Below are 16340 nucleotides of genomic sequence, written 5' to 3'. Positions count from 1 at the left end.
GCCCAGCTTTTATGATACAGATGGGTCAAACAAAGTACAGGCCTGCAGATATACTTACTGTAACCAAGCTGTGACACTAGAAAGCTGTATTCAGCAATGTTGTGGACACTTGCCAAATCTCCATCTTGCCTCTTACATGAAGTCAGGGCATCTTTCCATATTTTGGGTTCCCGATGAATGCTGTAGCAGTGGCCTGCATATGGCCACCAGCCATCTGGGCACTTAATATGTCTCAATTCCTCTAAAATCAAAGCACAATTTTTCAGAGCAATTTTGTAAGAGGAAAATAAAGGACACTAGAATGAGGTCTCCTGAGCAGTCTTTACAAAAGTGGGACTATATGAATAAACATAAAGCTGTAATTAGAAATGCAAATACATTCAAATGAAAAACAAATATCATTAAGACACAGTATGCTAAATACACAAATAGAAAGATGTCTCCAGAGATTCATTGAAAAATGCCCATATTGTGTCAGAAATGAAATTTGAAATAATGCTCTGAGAGGAAAGAGGGACCAAAACAGATGTCAGACTCACTCCTCTTTGCCCCCAGAGCAGGTCAGTCAGCGTGTCATGGTCTCCCGTGCTGAATGCAGTGGCTGACATTAGGATCTGCCTCCTGTTCAATGTATTTTTGCAACACATATAATTTTCAGATATGGAAAAGTATGAAGTAATTCTGTTTCAACTGCAGGTCAGTAAATAGTGCAAATTAGTGCAGAGTTGGTAGTTTTCATAGTAACTCAGTGGCTTTTTTATTACTTAGATTCATAAATATCTTTAAAAGTTTAACTTAAGCTTGCTTTAAAAAAAGTTCTGCATTTCTTTTTAAGGTTAATAGGGGAATAAATATTCTCTGAAATTATTTCTTTACTATAACTACTCTTTACAAGTAGCTTTTATAACATTCCCAGATGACAGCCTGCAGCAGATTCCTCCTGCATGTGGCGTGTTCATAGACACGTTGTGTCACTCAAGCCTCAGTTCAGGGTGGCCCATGGATGAAATATAGCCTATGTGAATACTGCTGCTCCTCCTAGGAACCCATGCATTACATATTGTTGTTATCAGAGGAGGATTTTTTGCATTAATATTAGAGTAACTGCAATTGCTTATTTGGAGCAAATGAGAAAAAAATGAAAAGCATAAAATTTCTACTGTATTTATGCAAATTTGATTGCTGGCACTGGTTACCATGACAGAGAAGCTTTTATCTGTCTTGCAAGAATGAATGATAGAGTGATGGAACAAAAAAATAATGTTCTCCTATGAATGGTTAATACACAATGGGAGGACAAAAGCAATAGCTACAAGTCTGTGTGTGCATGTAAGGCAGTGTTTTTCAAACATTTCGAACATCTTGGTTGAAAAATTATGTTGCATACGTTTTATCATTTACATATCTTTACAGATTGACCTTTCTAGAAATCAAAGAAAAATCTTTCTTTTCATTTGACTAGCCTACCTTTAGGTATAATGTCAGACTTTGAACTGAAGCTTCGCTTTTTACAAATGTACCCAAGTCTCTGGTTACATGCTTGGTTTTCCCATTTAGCATTCTTATTGGGATTCATCATGCCACAGATTTTCCCAGGGAGCAGAAAAGGACTGCCTTTGAGTAAGAAAGAAAATAGAATCTCACAGCAAAAATAAATAAAAATATTAACAAAACCATCTTATTATCAGTAGAAACTGTTATTGTAGTTCATAGAATGCTGCCTTTAGTCTATGCTTTGAGAGTTAAGTAATGACCCTCCATTGACTTTGTGTCAGCATAGTATTGGTAAGTTTCTAGTTCTTTTCCTGATATCCTAGTACTCACAAACAGAACAGCTCAACCTAGACTGTTATGCCGTGTCAAAAACTTCCAAACTTTTAAAATGTTGATTTTTAAATTATACTATCCCTCCAGTACGTCTCAAGAATTTCACAATTCTACTTTCCTATAAAATAGCTTTTTTCTTTTCTGTTGCAGTGTGTAAAAACCTCTGTAAACACCTGTGTTGGGTCTGTGTGTGTGGCAGGGATTTTTAGTCGCAGGGGAGGGGGATACAGCAGTGCCCCCTGTGAGAAGCGTCTTGAAGCTCCCCTGGCTCCAAGATGGCCCCAACTTTGGCCAAGGCCAAACCAGTTAGCAATGGTGGCTGCGCCTCTGTGATAGTGAAGGAGAACCTGGGAGTTGGAGTTGGAGTTGTGAGGAGGTGTTCTGAGGGAGACATCTATGCAAACACCAAGGTCATTGGAAGAAAGGAGGAGCTGCAACCCTGTGTGAAGGACTCGCATCAGAGAAAGTTCATGGAGGACTGTCTCCCATGAGAGGGACCCCACATTGGAGCAGGGGAAGTGTGTGAGGAGTCCTCCCCCTGAGGAGGAAGGAGCAGTAGCAACAATATGTGAGGGACTCGCTGCAGCCCCATCCACTGCCAACCCCTGCACTGCTAGGGGGTGAGGAGGTAGAAAAAGTCAGGAGCAAAGCTGATCCCGGGAAGGAGGAAGGGGTGGGGGAAATGTGTTTTTAAGATGTAATTATACTTCTCACTGTCCTACTCTGTTTTTTAAGTGCTGTTGTTGTCAGTGTTTTAATTAAATTGATGTTCTTCTTCTTCCCTTAATGAGTCTGGGTTTTGCTTATGACTGTAATAGGTGAGTCATCCCTCCCTGTCCTTATCTGGATTCCTGAGCCTTTTGCTTTATTTTCTGCTTCCCATTCCAACAGGGAAGGGGTGAGTGAGCAGCTGTATGGTGCTCAGTTGCCTTCTAGGCTCAAACAATGACAGCAGCAAAACAAATAGCCTGATGAAAATTTTTGAAAACTTAGAGTGTAATTACTCCTTTACCACCTTGTAATATTTCCAAAACAGGAGATGGTTTGAAATACTTGTGGCACAAAGAAAACACGGGACCAAAAATCCAACAAGCAAACAGAAGAAATCCCCACAAGTGGGGAACACCACAATCCCACTCATTTACCTTCCTTGAGGTGCCCCAGTGCAATTTTGCATAAACCGCTAAGGAATTATGACCTGGCTCTGTAAGCCTCTCAATAATATTTAGAATTTCTTCAGACAACATAGTGCCATTATTTTCTAAATATTTTGCTCCTTTTGGAACATATGATTTATATTTATATTGGGAAACATGTTATGGAAAAATTCTGATCTCTGGTCTGTAGGGTTATATATCATTCCAAATGAGCTCAGCTTTCATAAACAAGATCTTTGCTTATATAAGAAAATAAAAGAACTTGATATAGTTGATATCCACAGCAAACTTTGTAATTTGGAAGTATACTTCTTAAAATTAAGATCTAGATCTTCAGCTATTGTAAAAGAGAATGGGCTTTCCTGAAATAAAAGTAGCTAGGGCAGTTTTTATTAATTGGTGTCTTATTAGAATTCATTCAATGCTTACAAAATACATAGATTTCTTACCTGGAGCCCAGTTTAAATATCTGAAAGGACTTGCCCCAGCCCATTGCCATCCACTGTTGAAATCCAAAGTATTCAATCCAATCCAGAATGTAAACCTGAATTTTTTAATTAGCTCTAAATTAGAAAAAAAAGTCAGTTGTATCTCTCTATTCTCATTCTTAGTTCATCTAAAAGAAACAAAGTAAAAAGTAAGAAATTTATATTTCTTAGTTTAAACCAGCCCCAAACAAGTACTTTATGCATTACTGAGGTGCACAGATTAAAAAAGTAAAATATATAAATGAATAAATATTGATTTAGAAAAGATCTTAGTAGTTAAAAGGGCAGATAAACATCGTATTTCACAACTTAAACAAGAGTTTACTCTCTCAATTTTTCATTACAACATAATGTCAATAATCAGCTAGAGACCAGGAAGACAGAGCAGATGAAGCCCTCTATAGACAGACAGGAGCAACATCATGTTCACAAGTCCTGGTCCTCATGGGGAATTTCTGCCACCTTTATATGTGTTGGAGGGACAACACTGCAGTGCATAAGCAATCCAGGAGGTTCCTGGCATGCATTGATGATAATTTTGTTTCCAAATGATAGAGGAGCCAATGAGGAGAGGTGCTGTGCTGGACCTTGTTCTCACCAACAAGGAGAGTCTGGTGGGGAATGTGAAGCTCAAGAGCAGCTTTGGATGCAGTGACCATGAAAATGTGGAGTTCAAGATCCTTAAGGCGGTGAGGAGGGTGCACCACAAGCTTGCTACCCTAGCTTTCAGGAGAGCAGATTTTGGTCTATTCAGGGATCTGCTTGGCAGAGTAGCATGGGATAAAGCCCCAAAGGGAAGAGGGGCCCAAAAAAGTTGATTAATATTCAAGGATCACCTCCTTCATGCCCAGGAACAATGCATCCCAACAAAGAGGAAGTCAGGTAACAACACCAGAAGGCCTGCGTGGATGAACAAGGAGCTCCTGGACAAGCTCAAACACAAAAAGGAAGCCTACAGAGGGTGGAAGCAAGGACAGGTAGCCTGGGAGGCATACAGAGAAACTATCCAAGCAGCCAGGGACTGGGTTAGGAAGGCCAAAGCCCTGATGGAATTATAGCTGACCAGGGACATCAAGGGCAACAAGAAAAACTTCTATAGGTACATCAATGATAAAAGGAAGACTACGGAAAATATGGGCCCTCTCTGGAAGGAAATAGGAAACCTCATTACCTGGGATATGGAGAAGGCTGAGGTACTCAATGACTTTTTTGCCTCAGTCTTCACCAGCAAGGGCTCCAGTCACACCAGCCAAGTCACAGAAGGCAAAGGCAAGGACTGTGAGAATGAAGAACCACCCACTGTAGGAGAAGATCATGTTCGAGACCATCTAAGGAACCTGAAGGTGCACTAGTCCATGGGACCTGATGAGATGTATCTGCAGGTACTGAAGGAACTGACAGATTAAGTGACACTATCCATCATATTTGAGAAGTCCTGACAGTCCAGTGAAGTTCCCACTGACTAGAAAAGGGGAAATGTAACCCCCATTTTTAAAAAGGGGAAAAAGGAAGACCCAGGGAACTACAGACCAGTCAGTCTCACTTCTGCACCTAGCAAGGTCATGGAGTGGATTGTCCTGGAAACTGTGCTAGGGCACATGGAAGATCAGGAGGTGATTGTTGACAGCCAACATGGCTTCACTAAGGGCAAATCATGCCTGAAAAATTTAGCAGCCTTCTATAACAGGGTTACAGCACTGGTGGATAAGGGAAGAGCAACTGACATCATCTGCCTGGACTTGTGCAAATCATTTGACACTGTTCCACGTGACATCCTTGTCACTGAATTGGAGAGACATGAATTTGATGGATAGACCACTTGGTGGATAAAGAATTGGCTAGATGGTTGCACTCAAACAGTTATGGTCAATGGCTCAATGTCCAAGTGGAGAGCAGTGACAAGTGGTGTTCCTCAGGGGTCAGTATTGGGACTGGTGCTGTTTAACATCTTTGTTAGTGACATGGACAGTAGGATTGAGAGCACCCTCAGTAAGTTTCATGACAACAGCAGGCCATGTGATGCGGTCAACACGCTGGAGGGAAGGGATGCCATTCAGATGGACCTTGACAGGCTTGAGAGGTGTGCCCATGCAAACCTCATGAAGTTCAACAAAGCCAAATGCAAGGTCCTGCTCATGAGTTGGGGCAATCACATGCACAAATACAGGCTAGGCAATGGGTGAACTGAGAGCAACCCTGTGGAGAGGGCCTTGGAGGTATTGGTAGATGAAAAAATGACTGTGAGCCAGCAATGTGCACTCACAGCCCAGAAAGCCAACTGTATCCTGGGCTGCATCAAGCGAAATGTGGCCAACAGGCTGAGGGAGGTGATTCTGCCCCTCTGCTCTTATGAGACCTCACCTCAAGTACTGCTCTGGAGCCCCCAACCTCAGAAGGACATGGACCTATAGGACTGCGTCCAGATCAGGACCATGAATGTGATCAGCGGGCTGGAGCACCTCCCCTGTGAGGACAGGCTGACAGAGTTGGAGGTGTTCAGCCTGGAGAAGAGAAGGCTTTGGGGAGTTCTAGAGTACTTAAAGGGTGCCTATAGGAAAGATGGGGAGGGACTCTTTAACAAGGAGTGTGGTGATAGGATGAGGGGTAACAGTTTAAAACTGAAAGAGGGTAGATTTAGGTTAGACAGAAGGAAGAATTTTTTTACTTTGAGGGCGGTGAGGTACTGGAACAGGTTGCCCAGAGAAGCTGTGGATGGTCCCTCCTGGAATTGTTCAAGGTCAGGTTGGACAGGGCTTTGAGTGGCCTGGTCTAGTGGAAGGTGTCCCTGCCCATGGCAGGGATGTTGGAACTGGATGATCTTTAAGGTTGCTTACAACCCAAACAATTATATGATTCTATAAGAGATCTTCTTCATAGGTTGTCCTAGAAAGATTAATAATCCTTGAAACACAGACAAAAAAGCTAAATTTCAGGACCAGACGATAGCCCTGTTCAGGAGTGAGTACACCATCATGAAGACAAGCAGGAGAATCCCTCCGCCTGGGACAGGCTGTGGAAGATGCAGTAGATCACACCTGGAGCTCAAAGATAGGAATGTACCATTCCTCCCTCCCCCCCATAGAGGTTTGGGACCAACCCTTCATAAAAAAAAAAACCACCAGCTAGTGGAAGAGCAGTTCAGACCATCTCCTACTTGGCATCTGTTGAATCACCCCGACATCCTGTTGTCTTTGCTGAGATAGAAGGCAGCCAACTTCATCATCTAAAGCTCTGGGGCAGCATATATCAAGGTCTTGTTCTCTATAATTTTACCTCCTATATATGCTTGCTCATGAATCTCTGTGATGCTTAACAGTTCTGCATTTTGCTGCTGACAGCTTTTCCTTGCTTGGTGCCATGTTAGAGCTGATTCCGAGTTTATCTGATAGTGAATGCCAGTTGAAACATCCTCTGTCCAAAATCTTTCTGTGTCATCTGGAAGAAGTGAAATAGCCCACTGCTATTAGAGGACTGACATTGAACCAACTGAAAGCCAATTAAGTATGTAATGATGCAGAATATCTAAAAATGCACAATATCAACTGTATGCTATCATTAGTTTTAAAGCACTAGAAAAATTGAAATCAGATTAGGCATCAATTAATAAAAAAGTGTAATTTTTTAAAATTAAAAACATTATTTTAAATTTTTAAGTTTTTAGAAGGGAGTGAATCGGTTTCCAATTTGCTTTTTAATTTTATTTTACACAAAAGGTAGTACTATGTGAACTAGACATATTTGTTTATTGAAAAAAAGAGATTCCAGGGTCAAGTTGGAGGAGGAAAGTAAGCGTTTAGGTGAACTATGACCCTGGAGCCTCTTCATCCCCATGGGGGCAGGAACTTCCTCTTAGTTCATCATCAAGAAAAGACGCTTTTCAAAAAATGGCAGAACCTGGCCCTTGACAGCCTGAGGAGCTATAAAACCAGTCTGTGTAGCGCCAATGTGCAGGTCAGCTGCAGTCTTTCTTTGCCAAACAACTCACAAAAACTTGTGAAACTGTTGTATTATTGGGAAGACAGTTGGTAAGAAAAGTGAAGCAGTTGGTGTCCTGAGGTGGAGGGATCCAAACATAAGTTTGGTGCATAAGATAGTACAAAGATGGGAGAGGAGGATAATTTTAGCAGCATTATTTTTGTGTAGGCTGGCAATAGGAGACAAGAACAAGAGAAGAAATGGATGTTAAGGGGAAAAAACAATATGTCGCAGTTTAAGTGAGAATTGACCTACAGGGCATACTTGAGAAATAAAGAGCAATGGGAATTTTTTGAAAGGAAGGTATTGGTCTAATTCATGCTAGTCATTCCATGCACTTAAGTCACATAAAATGAGATATCAAAGAGCCTCCTCACCTCTCTGGTCCACAAAGAGAAACAGCCACCTCCAGCAGGTGAGTCAGTCAGAACATGGCTGGGCTGAAGCACACTCTGGAGGCACCTTTTCCTCTCCACTCATTACAGAGGGACTACTTAGCTACTGGGAATTATTTTCAATCAGATGATTTTAATTTGGGCTACTCTGGCAAGGGTCATGAGGGTGAGCTGCTGTTAGCTGATAAAGAACCTGATAGCTCAATAGATGGTTTTCTCAACTATGGTTCATGACAGGTTAATAAATGAAATGCAGGACTTACTTATTAGTGGGCAAAATCCATACAGTTTATCAGCATCAAAGTCTGCAGTTGTTGCACACCAGAGCCAGCCATCAGACCTACCAGCATCTGTACACTCGTTGTACTGTTTGTCTTTGTATTTGAAAGGGAATACACATGGCTGTCCACTGCCATTTCCTTGTAATGTAAAGGTATCTATGGGGAAGAAAGGGTTAAGAGGACACATTAAATTAATCATAAAATCATTAAAATGGCTTCCTGGTAATGGATCTCTCTATCTATCACTATATCTGTCTATCTAAATTGAGAGATCACACAATCTTTTTTTAACTATTTTTTAATCATTTTTCCCCCTTCTGCAGGTAGGGATTTTAAATAAAATGTTGGTTTAGTAAAAATCTGGGTTTAAAATACTGTGTCTAAAGTTTGATATATATATGCCTTGTAGGAAAGTAAAATTCTGCAATGCCAAGTTGCTGATAAGTTGTGGTTCCTGAAGACAGAAAAAACACAAGTAGATCTCAGATAATGAGTTCACTTCATTATTATATTCTGTAGGGCTCAATATGTTTGCTTTATTACTCTATCTTTTCATTAATTCTTCAAAGAAAAATGATAGCTGACCAGAGAGAATACAGATCAGGTTGTCATGAGCATATTTAAATGGTAAAAATTTTAGGGTTCAATTGCACATTTCTTCACTTGGAGAGGTCTTGCAGGTTCACCCTTAATTCATTCTTTAAGACTGACAGCACTTCATCTTTTCAAACTATCACGGTATTACAGGTGCAATCCTGAAATTCTCAATCTCACATTCATGTAAACACATTAATCTGCTCAGTTCTACATACATTACTATTTTACCATTTCTCTCTATAGCTATACCCAATGAGTGATATACATCTTCAGACTAGAATTGTTCTTTTAATTTCATCAGACTGGAGGGGAGGAGCCAGTTCTTCTTTCTCATACCACACGTCTTGGAGCAAAAAGAGAAACTTGCACAGCTATTATGAAAACATGACTCTAAAACCCCTTCACTGATCACTGCACCATGGCTGTGATGGGGAGGGTAAATGCTCCACGCTTCCTCATCTCTCATACAGTGCCATCTGATTTAATATTTCCACAGAAAGAAATTCCAGTTTAAAGAGCCTGCTCTTATTGCTTCAACTTCCCCCAACATCCATACTTCTCCTCTCTTTTATTCTGTGAATCAAGAACTGCCAAGATAATACCCAACATTCCCTTTAGATCGTGTATCAAATCTGATAACAAAAACAAAATAATCAGTCTATGCGTTAAAATTGTAAAGTTGCCCAAGGAAAAGCATTCTTGTATCTAGTTTTACACAAAACTAGCAGGAAACTTACCCAGTGACTGTAATGAACCATGCACGAGGGAAAGAAAAGCTAGGAACCTGAAGAAACTCATTTCAAATGTAACTTGCTTTCATTCCTCTACCAAATGTTGGACTGCAAGATTGGCAGTATATAAAATCCTTCTGAGTGAGGGTAGTAACAGGTCCTCTGTGTCAAAGGGTTGATGGCTAAAGCTCTGTGCTCTAAATAAGGAAATATCCTGTCACATGGTATTTTGAAATAACTAGAGTGCACATTGCAAACACTACTCTATTTGAAGCGAGTGATGTCCGAAACTGAGATCTTCATCCTTGCAACCAGAGATGGTGACATTTGTCTTTTTCTGGGACTTTGCTAGTATTATATATGGGACAGGTGCTGGGGTGTGACACAGGACAGACCTTTAAAAAGGAAACTTGAGAATTGGTGACAAGAAACCCGCAGTGAAATACCATTGATTTTAAAAGTCTCTGCTTTAATCCCTACAACTCAGAAACAAAGGGAGACAGAACTCCAGTGGTTCAGTACATCTCTAAAATGTCACAGCTCTACATATCTACAAGAAAGAGAACAAATTTTACAGGATCTGCAGTATTCAGTGAATTATGAATGATTGCTCACTTTGAGGGCTAATATTTTTTTTTTTTCCTGCACTGTTACTGCTTGCTTTGATCACAGTTTGTGTCTGGGATGTTTATAAATACTTGTTGAAGATCTGAAAGAAGGGAAGATGTTCATTGTTATAGGCTAGTGGTAAGCTTCCCTGTAACAGGAGGGAAACTTTTGCCTGGAAGACTTCTGTCAAGCAAAAGGATGTTTTCATCTATCTGAGAAAATCCTAATGAGGGTGTTCCAGGACAAAGCCAAACATAAGCTAAATTGGAAGAGCTCCTCTTAAGATGTGCGTAAACTGTTCATCTGAAGACTTATATTGGCATGGCAATTCTTGTACAACAATGCTGCAAAGCTGTGCTGGCAAGTATTCACATGCAGACAAGCCCTACTCTTCCTTGTTTATTTACATTAGTGAAATTAAAAGAAGTTGTGATGATAACAAAATTGAAAAAAGTGAGAAGTTAAATAATCAGTAATGAGATATATACAGAAGCTGAACAAAAGATGTCATATGAGGAGCAGCTTTGCTTTTATTTATAAGGTGTTAGGAAAAATTATTACAAGAACTGGCTAATCTTGTTGACTGGCTGTTAGAAAGTACCAAGAGAGAAAAATATTTTGGAAAAAAAAAAAAATGGCTGGATTTCAGTAAAAGTAGGAATTGAATAAATTGTTTAATAATAACTATTATATTTGCAGCTGACATTCAGGGACAACTTAGTGTGAGCAAGGCTTGCAAGATTAGCCCAGAGTCGAAAAGCTGAGTGATGCCACAGATAATGACAGGGTGGGAAAGAAAAAGAAGCTGAGTTTACTGAGTGAAACCATATTTTGGATACATGTGAAATCACAAAATTAAATGGCTCTAGCAGAGGGGATCCTAAGGGAAAATGTCTTAAGAACAGAATTCCTGCCTAGTTCCTTCCTCTGCCTCACCAAGGTCCAGCTGCACTCCGATCAGAATAGAGCTTTAGTTCCCCTCTTGTGTAAATGAATGCTTGTGAGGATTCAGCTCCCCAAGGCTGTACAGTGATGGGGGGGGGAGATTAGTGCAGCCACTGGGCTAGGCTAAAAAAAGTATTGAGCACTTCAGAGCTGCCCTTTTCACATGACAAATCAGCTTGATGCTGGTTACAAACCTTTTGGGGTCAGTGTCTTATATGCCGCTTTTGTACAGCTTTCCACTGTTTTTCTAGCATCTGAAACTTAGTCTTCTTGCAGATTCCTAGTACGGTATCATCTGCTGCATTCCTTAGTTTTCAGTTCATTTTTTTCATATTTAAAAATGGCAAGTTGGTGTTTTTCAAGCTGAATTCAAAGTGGTAGTGAGAAAAGCCCTCCTGACAAAACTATTATTGTGCAAACAGGAGCACCTCCCTCCCCCTTTCCTCTCACTTGATTTACAGGGAAGACTGAAATTGAAAATTATACTAATAAAAACTTTATTTATTTCAAAGCATTGACAAAAAGAAGGAAGAATGCAAAGGTGAGAATATTTTAATTCATGTTAGTGAACATACTACAGTTACCAATCATATTGTCAGATTGAAAAAAGACCAAAACCTACACCTAAGCTTAATATCCTTTGCTGGTATAAGTTGTATTTTCCATAGCAGAAAATGAAAGCAAGAAGGTTTTCTATCCCAAAGTTATGAAGCACCATTTTATAAGTGTAATAGGATATAATAAGGAACAATAAAAGTGCTGGTCTAATGGATTGAAGTTTGTGGGGCAAAATGAGTTCAAGATTACAACAGAGTTGGGTAGATTTTATTTTTTTAATTCTTTGCAGTGTACACAAAGTCATTGTAAGATAGATCTAAATAGTAATCACACATTATTGAACACTCATTCTCACTAGTTGATTTCTATAGTCCTTTTTTCAGTACATTTATTTGGTCTTCACAAGTTATTTGCACTAGTGTTTTTGCTAAGGCACTTCAGAACATCTTGCATCTTGACTATTACACAACTATAATATCAATCCGTAACTCCAATTTTGTAAAATATACCTGATACAAAAGTGTCTGCAAGTGCAAAAAGAGAAAAGGGATTTATTTTAAGATTACAGATATCCTCACTAGATACTTTTAACAGATAAATCCTTTAATTTCAACAGGTAACTTGCTCCTCTGAATTGGTACATGCCACAGGACCCATTCTCACCAATTCTTCAGTCACTGAAACATTATTTTAGAAGTGTTTCATTGCCAGTATCTGTTGATAGTCGGTTTTGTCTTTTTCTCTTGAAAAAATAGAATGACACGCCAGCTCCAAGAAGAGTGAAAATAGCCAAAAAAATAAGTGGCCAAACAGAGACATGAACAGGTGGGTGAGTCTCTCTGTTCTTTTCCTTGCCTGAAATGAATGCATATAAATGTGAGAAATGTTAATAATTTTTTATTCCACATACAACATGGAAAACATGGAGATGTCCTCTCCTGCCTGAATTTGGTGTCTGTTTATTGTAAATCTGAGCCCTGAATTACTGTTGATCAGTAACCAGCTCTCTGTTGGTAAAGCTAATGTGGTTTTGGTGGATCCAGATTACAAAGGCATACAATGCATGCAGTGGACGCTTGTGAGAATTTAATAAAAATACATGTTTTAGATATGGATATGGGGTGCTAATTATTTGAAAATTAGTTTTACAATATTTTTACATTACATTATTTACAATAATGCCTATGGAAGAAATTTGCATATACATCTACTCTCTGTGCCTGTTCTCAAAGTTAGTCACAAGTTGGGTCACTGCTGAGATTGTCAGCTCAGAGTTAGCCAGCTCAGGGTTAGCCCTGCAGCTCTGCAGTTGACCAAGAGAATATGAGTGCTCATGTGCATGTAAAAGGCACCATGTTATTATCCTGAATGATTTATGACCACGCATACCACTAAATGTCATCAGGACTTGATCTCTAAAAGGGGGTGACTGAGAACACTCATTTTAAGTTGTTCTTGTATTTAGGTTTTTGTTAATTTTCTTATGAAAGCTCTTACCTTTTTGCTGTAGAGGACTCTCACTTGGCTTAACTTCAGTGAATAGCAGAGAGAAATAATTCACTTCATTAGAAATAATAAATTTCACTGTTTTGCTAAAATCTTAAAACAACAAACCCCCCTGAAGTATTATCATTGCATTAATAATATATGTCTGTTATAAAAGGCAACATAAGTGAGGCAAAAAGTAAGTTACTGCTTTATCTTCCTACTTAATATTACAAAACTGTAATATTAATTCATTTAAAGTTTTATATTGGTTTTATATCTACCAGCAGTCAAATACTGACTCTTTTGCATCTTCGCTCAAAAATACCTGTTCACTTTTTTCCTGAAATATTAATTTTAATTTACTAAGAACATGATGTACAACTCTGGAGATTAATTTCATGTAGTACACTTTAAAAAGCTCTGCATGTCCAGAAATATTCTAGTGTTACAATTAAATTTCTTAAATGCCTTCCCTAGAAAACATCCTCTGAATCAAGGCTGCAATCTTCTCACTTGCCTATGCACAAAAAATAGAGAAAAAGAAAAGACCTTTATAAAATCTTTTTTTGTTGAAGAGTTGCAAAATATGTTTGACACTCAGAAAATAATTAAATATATTGGGTGTTCTTATAAAGTAGGAAAAAATATTCTAAATCAAGACTCCTTTAATTATCAAGAGTTATCTCCTCTTGGATCTTTTACACTGCAGTTTGAAAACACACTTGCTACCCAGAGGAAAAGTTATAAAGGCAAAATATAAAATTAAAGAAGAGCGGAATGTAAAATGAATACATAGAAAGCAACAGTAATAAGGCAGGAAATAGTTACATATGAGAGCATCTTATGATTCAGTGAATGGATTTTAGTGGTTCCTTATTTTAGTACTATATGGGATGGAATATAATTTGAATGTTCATAGTAAATCTTTAATGGGGATTAACTGATTTACTGCTATGGGCATGTGCTGATTTAAGCATGGAAATTGGCAGTGCATACAAGATGACTGGTTTTTGGTTACAGTTCAGTTTGTTTTCTTTTAATTAAAGACTACTCTTTAAAAATCATTAAAAGCTAACCCCAAATTTTCAATTATTTTTCAGAGAACTATTGTGTCTCTCAGTGCCTTTGGAATTGAAGTAATATCCTTTCAACTTTTCATCCAAACAAAGGAATCTTAAAAACTGTTTTACACAGAAAGTGAGGTTTTCTACATAGGACAGAGATGTTCCCTGTGAATTACTGGAGACAATACACAATGCAAAAGCTGGAAAATCAAACCTGATCTCACAGCTACTATAAAAGAAAGTACAAAGATTTAAAGATAGCAACCTACCATTTTTTTAGGTAAGATTGATTTTAACACCTAACTTAAGAGAATGGAATGATAGCGTTTTCTTTCAGACAATTATAACTTTTCTATCTCCACCTGGGAGTATTACATGTGGGTTTTTACCCCTGAAACATTAGTCTGGCATATACACTATTGTGTGAAATTTTCCAGCAATGTTGATAAGACAACTTCTATAATGACTTGAAGTTTTCATTTAATAGAGAAGTACTCCTTATATTATTATTGCAATACAAACAGCTGTCCTTCTAGTATCCCTGAGGCATTACTGACTTAAAGATTGCTGAATCAGGCCCAATATGAAGCCAGTTTTTGACAATGGGCAGTAATATAGTTTCTGAGTATAACAAGCTTGAAGTTTGCTTATTCACATTAATTCCTCCTTGAAAGGCTATAATAACTGTTACAATACTTTGTTCCTGGAAAAGTTCTAAGTTTGCACAAGTGTTTGACAGATACCATATCAATGCCTGTGTTTGGTATTCAAAAGTTTTCTGAAAGTCTTATTCTCAACCTAGGCTGCATACAGCATGATACCATATTTCCATGCAAGTGCAAACAGAGATGTGAAGACCTCACAGTCTGCAAAAACAGGCAATACAGATGTTTAGAGAAGTGAAATATGCCAAACAAAACCATCAGAAATTACTCCCAGACGCGTTGGAGGGCAGTAACACTTACTAGCAAACAGATCTGCTCTGTCATTAAGGTCTGAGTCACCAAGGACTTACCTTTGGTTTTTTTGCAGATAAATCCTTTTTTAGAATAGCAATCAGTGTTGTCCCAATAACCAGATGGTGCAGTCATTTCAACACAGTGATGCTCCATACTGGACTCTTTCTCCTCCCAGTTGACAAAGTTCAGTGCAGCATTATCTAGCCACAACCACTGGCCTAAAGAACATACAGAGTGAAAAAAAAAAAAAAAAAAAAAAGAAAGAAAAAATTAAAACATATCTCATGGATATTTTAACTTCTTAGCTCAGCAAATGACTTGAAAAAATGGGTTGCTATTACATTTTTGAGCAGAAGACCATATCATTTTTTTGTAAAGATACACTTATCCTCAATTTTATCATACTAGCAAAGCATTTTTCAATTAAATATTGAAAGTAAGACATTACCATCCACATTTCGGTAAAGTCCTATCCAGAAGCTTCCTACTTTATTTTCAAGTGGTTGTATTGTATGGATCAGAAAGTCAGATTCATCCATGTTTTCTATTGAAACCAAGGTAGCACCTGAAAGGCATTGGCAAGCAGATAACCATAACCTATGTGAGCAACTACTGAAGTGACGTCCTCTTTCAAGTCTGTACAAACAATAACTTTTGAAAGTATTATGCACAGTACTCTGTTGGCTTCTCCATTGCTACCTGAAGAGGACAGAGACCTGGAGGTGCTTAGTGGCCATGGCCCCCCACCACTGCCCCCAGGATGGTGCCCCAGAAGCCAGGAGCTGATGGGGACCTCTACGCTCAGGGAGGCTGCAGTCCCTGGGAGGACAGAAGGCTGTACAAAGTTTCTTGTATCAGTTTATTTTTGTTGTGCCAGATTTATAATAGCTTGGTAGGTAAATTAAGTATTTCTAACAATTTTATCTTTTTTAGTCAATGTTTTTACATTTTTATGTGAGTTTTGTATAAACTTTAATACAAATCAATAATGAAGGCTCTCACCTAACCGAGCACACTCAAGGGAGGCCAGCGCCCAGCTTGTCCCAGATGATGCTTCGAGATAGTAGCAGTGGCCACGGTAAGGGATCCAAGCTCGGAGTTCAGCTGCTTCGGGGCAGTCTCCAGGTAGCTGAGCAGGGTCAGTAGGAGCTATAGCTGGAGAAGCCATAGGGTATGAAATTGATATTGTATTATGAGTAACCTATGAAGTAGGATATATGTGCAAATAGTGTGGGATTTCTCTCACCCAGATTTAACTATCTGTAC

At 38.8% G+C, this 16340-nt stretch overlaps 2 protein-coding genes across 3 annotated transcripts in view; both read right to left on the bottom strand.

The window, feature by feature from the left end:
- The window catches only part of LOC104368229 (macrophage mannose receptor 1), a 37985-nt gene extending 28409 nt beyond the window's left edge, over nt 1-9576 (bottom strand). Inside the window, exons 1-6 of the mRNA XM_032991379.2 lie at nt 9458-9576; nt 8106-8279; nt 6746-6907; nt 3434-3547; nt 1468-1614; nt 59-241 (exon numbers count right to left, since the gene is read on the bottom strand). Coding sequence (XP_032847270.2) covers nt 59-241; nt 1468-1614; nt 3434-3547; nt 6746-6907; nt 8106-8279; nt 9458-9518 — 841 coding nt within the window. The 5' untranslated portion in view covers nt 9519-9576. The remainder of the gene's footprint in view (nt 1-58; nt 242-1467; nt 1615-3433; nt 3548-6745; nt 6908-8105; nt 8280-9457) is intronic.
- Nucleotides 9577-11689: 2113 nt separating this feature from the next.
- Nucleotides 11690-16340, bottom strand: part of LOC104368230 (macrophage mannose receptor 1) — a 32712-nt gene continuing 28061 nt past the window's right edge. For both annotated transcript variants that reach the window (XM_009975523.3, XM_032991378.2), the window contains exons 26-30: nt 16077-16229; nt 15523-15639; nt 15131-15292; nt 13061-13093; nt 11690-12418 (exon numbers count right to left, since the gene is read on the bottom strand). In XM_009975523.3, coding sequence (XP_009973825.3) covers nt 12249-12418; nt 13061-13093; nt 15131-15292; nt 15523-15639; nt 16077-16229 — 635 coding nt within the window. In that variant the 3' untranslated portion in view covers nt 11690-12248. The remainder of the gene's footprint in view (nt 12419-13060; nt 13094-15130; nt 15293-15522; nt 15640-16076; nt 16230-16340) is intronic.

This window comes from Tyto alba, unplaced genomic scaffold (assembly GCF_018691265.1).
Source record: "Tyto alba isolate M040663 unplaced genomic scaffold, T.alba_DEE_v4.0 Super-Scaffold_38, whole genome shotgun sequence".
Lineage (NCBI taxonomy): Eukaryota > Metazoa > Chordata > Aves > Strigiformes > Tytonidae > Tyto > Tyto alba.
The sequence above is the reverse complement of the archived record's forward strand: the minus strand, read 5'-3'. Positions and strand labels throughout refer to the sequence as shown.